Genomic DNA, 2,875 nt, shown 5'->3' with positions numbered 1-2,875 from the left:
GGCCCTCGAGGCCTGCAGTTGCCCACCCCTGATGTAAACCATAACAGTGCACTAATCCACACACTTTCATCCTAATTGGCAGTGACAACTGAAATGACAAAGTTCTGGTAGCTCTTTGCCTGCTTTTATTTAACAGCAGTTTAATGATTGGAGCAAAACGTCTGAGCAGCAGATCAAACAGGTTACAATGATCATTTCAATTATAAATGACTTGAAGTGCACATTGAGGCTGCGAGACACTGAGCCATGGCTCTGTTCTTATTGCACACATCTCTGCCATGCAGGACGGTTTATTTTATATTCAACTGGAGCTTTAGTTTTCTCCCCCTCCCCAAATTGAATTCTGTGTTCATATAAAAACACTTTTAGGGAGATCGTGAGGTTTAAAGCCTGGCTCAGTGACTTTGTCCTCCAAGCTGAAACCTCAGAGTGTCTCCATCCAGCTGCTTATGAACTCTGCAGTCCTGTAACCACTCAAACGCAGCTGTGCTTGTTTAATGACGCGGTCTGTGGGCCTGCACCGCTACACTTCATGTCCTTGACATAATCGTACTATTGCGCCCCCCCGCTACACACCTGTGTACTAATACAGTACAATCAACACTAACCCCCACTGCATGCTCTGTTAGCGAGCAGCAGACTCCAAACAGCACTGAGCTGAGGGACAGGTAATACCAAGACTGTGCTGTAAACCGCTGCTCTGAGTGCGTGTACGTGGCTCTTAAAAGAGCCGTTGTGTTTGGTGTAAACTGGTCTCAGATCAGCTTAAGCCCTCTCTCCGCGGATGCGACGGGCCAGTTGGATGTCTTTGGGCATGATGGTGACCCTCTTGGCGTGGATGGCGCACAGGTTGGTGTCCTCGAACAGACCGACCAGGTAAGCCTCGCTAGCTTCCTGCAGAGCCATGACGGCGGAGCTCTGGAAGCGCAGGTCTGTCTTAAAGTCCTGAGCGATCTCCCTGACCAGGCGCTGGAAGGGCAGCTTACGGATCAGCAGCTCGGTGGATTTCTGGTAGCGGCGGATCTCCCTGAGAGCAACAGTCCCGGGCCTATAACGGTGGGGCTTCTTCACGCCTCCGGTAGCCGGGGCGCTTTTACGGGCAGCCTTGGTGGCGAGCTGCTTCCTGGGAGCTTTTCCTCCGGTGGATTTACGGGCAGTCTGCTTGGTCCTGGCCATCTTACAGCTTCGGGCTCCTCTGCGTGAACAGCGAAAGAGAGAATGAAGTCTGAGCGCGAGCAGCGGCTTTATACTGGGGCTGCAGGCGGGAGCTCAGCGCTGATTGGTCCAGATCTGGTAGCGCGCGCACCGCAGCTGCTCAGCTATTGGACGAAAATGTTCAAAATGAAGCGCGAGACCGAGAGAACAGAACTTTATTGTTATTCAGATGTACAGTGAGACGGCGCCGCCTACTACTGCACACATGCGGGGTGCACAGCTTCAGCAGCATGTACACATATGAACAGTATTCAAAAAGATACGATGTGCGAACAAATCGGGAAAAAATAAAAATACATTAGTGTTACATACATGTAGAGTGTGGGTTACTGCACAGTGCTTATAGATGTGAAGTCTACAGAGGTCTTTGAGATGGGTGGGGGGCTAATTCAAATTTAACTCTAAACAACAGCAGGTAATAAACCAGTAAACCAAGAAAACAAAGCCATCCACAGCTTCAGTGCACTCAGCTCCTGTCATCAGCACCAGAATAAACTGGAAATATTCGCAGCACTGACTGGGAAATAATTCAGGTTTCAAAGTATCATTGAATCACTGCCTAGTCAATTATCAGATTCTATTTATTGACATAAGACTGAAAGTCATGTTTCTTATTTTCTGACAATTCAACATGCATTTCCCCCTTCAGTGAGCTTAACTGGGAGACCAGTATTTTCTACCTGAACCGGCTCAGTCTCCATAATTTACTCTGCATGTGGAGGCACAGGTGAGCATGAAGCGTAAAGCTGAGTGTGCAGCCTGTGTGTCCCCGGCATAGTTTCTCACACACACACACACACACACACACAGAATGAGGAGCTCGTAGCGGAGGCTGTGGTGGCTCTGAAAAGAGCCTTTGATGCACTCTGTGCGGGAGGAGCTTTTACTTCTTGGCCTTCTTTGGCGCAGTTTTCTTTGCGGGCTTCTTGGCGGTCTTGGGCTTTTTCAGGGCGGCCTTCTTAGCGGGGGACTTGGGCTTCTTGGCTGCCGCTTTGGGCTTCTTGGGAGCAGCCTTCTTGGGGCTCTTCTTCACCACTTTCTTCGCAGCCTTCTTAGCCGGAGATTTCTTCGGGGTGGCCACTTTCTTCACCGCGGGCTTCTTGGCTTTGGCGGGAGCCTTCTTCGCGGGTTTGACAGCCTTCTTCTTCGCTGGTTTCGCGACTTTCGGTTCTTTCTTAGCAAGCTTGAAGGAACCGGAAGCCCCGGTGCCCTTCACCTGACTGAGAAGGCCTTTCTCCACCAGCTTGGCGACGGCGGTGTTGATACGTTTGTTGGCCTTGGGTACGTCCACATTTTTGGCGGTCAGGTATTTCTTTATGGCCGCCAGCGACGTCCCCTTGCGCTCCTTCGACTCTGTCACCGAGGCGACGATGAGCTTAGGGAGGCTGGGTCCGTCCTTCTTAGCCCGGGGAGCGGACTTCTTCTTGGGAGCCTTGGCCGGGGCTTTCGCCGGTGCAGCTGCGGGAGCTTCTTCTGCCATGTCTGCGCGTGAGCTTCGTACTGAGCATGTCGGAGCTTCGCGCGGGAGGCGGGACTTATCAAGCACATGAGAACCATGGAGAGTGAAGCCAGCCCTCCGCTCTGCTGCCGCTACAATCGCGGCTCTTCTTGTGTTTTCTTCGCCGCGTTTCGGAGCTCAAACCGGCCCCTGATAAACGTT

At 51.7% G+C, this 2,875-nt stretch overlaps 2 protein-coding genes across 2 annotated transcripts; both read right to left on the bottom strand.

Moving 5' to 3' along the window:
- Positions 1-693: 693 nt before the first annotated feature.
- On the bottom strand, positions 694-1,205 carry LOC102208693 (histone H3). Its single transcript, XM_005755815.1, has one exon. The coding sequence runs from the start codon at positions 1,174-1,176 to the stop codon at positions 766-768; it is 411 nt and encodes a 136-aa protein (XP_005755872.1). The 5' UTR covers positions 1,177-1,205; the 3' UTR covers positions 694-765.
- An 893-nt stretch (positions 1,206-2,098) lies between these two features.
- Positions 2,099-2,855, bottom strand: LOC102208985 (histone H1-like). Its single transcript, XM_005755816.1, has one exon. The coding sequence runs from the start codon at positions 2,693-2,695 to the stop codon at positions 2,099-2,101; it is 597 nt and encodes a 198-aa protein (XP_005755873.1). The 5' UTR covers positions 2,696-2,855.
- Positions 2,856-2,875: the final 20 nt, after the last annotated feature.

The sequence above is a fragment of the Pundamilia nyererei genome, unplaced genomic scaffold (assembly GCF_000239375.1).
Source record: "Pundamilia nyererei isolate P.nyererei 1_Seehausen unplaced genomic scaffold, PunNye1.0 scaffold03494, whole genome shotgun sequence".
In the NCBI taxonomy this organism is placed as follows: domain Eukaryota; kingdom Metazoa; phylum Chordata; class Actinopteri; order Cichliformes; family Cichlidae; genus Pundamilia; species Pundamilia nyererei.
This window is presented reverse-complemented; position numbering and strand designations above follow the sequence as displayed.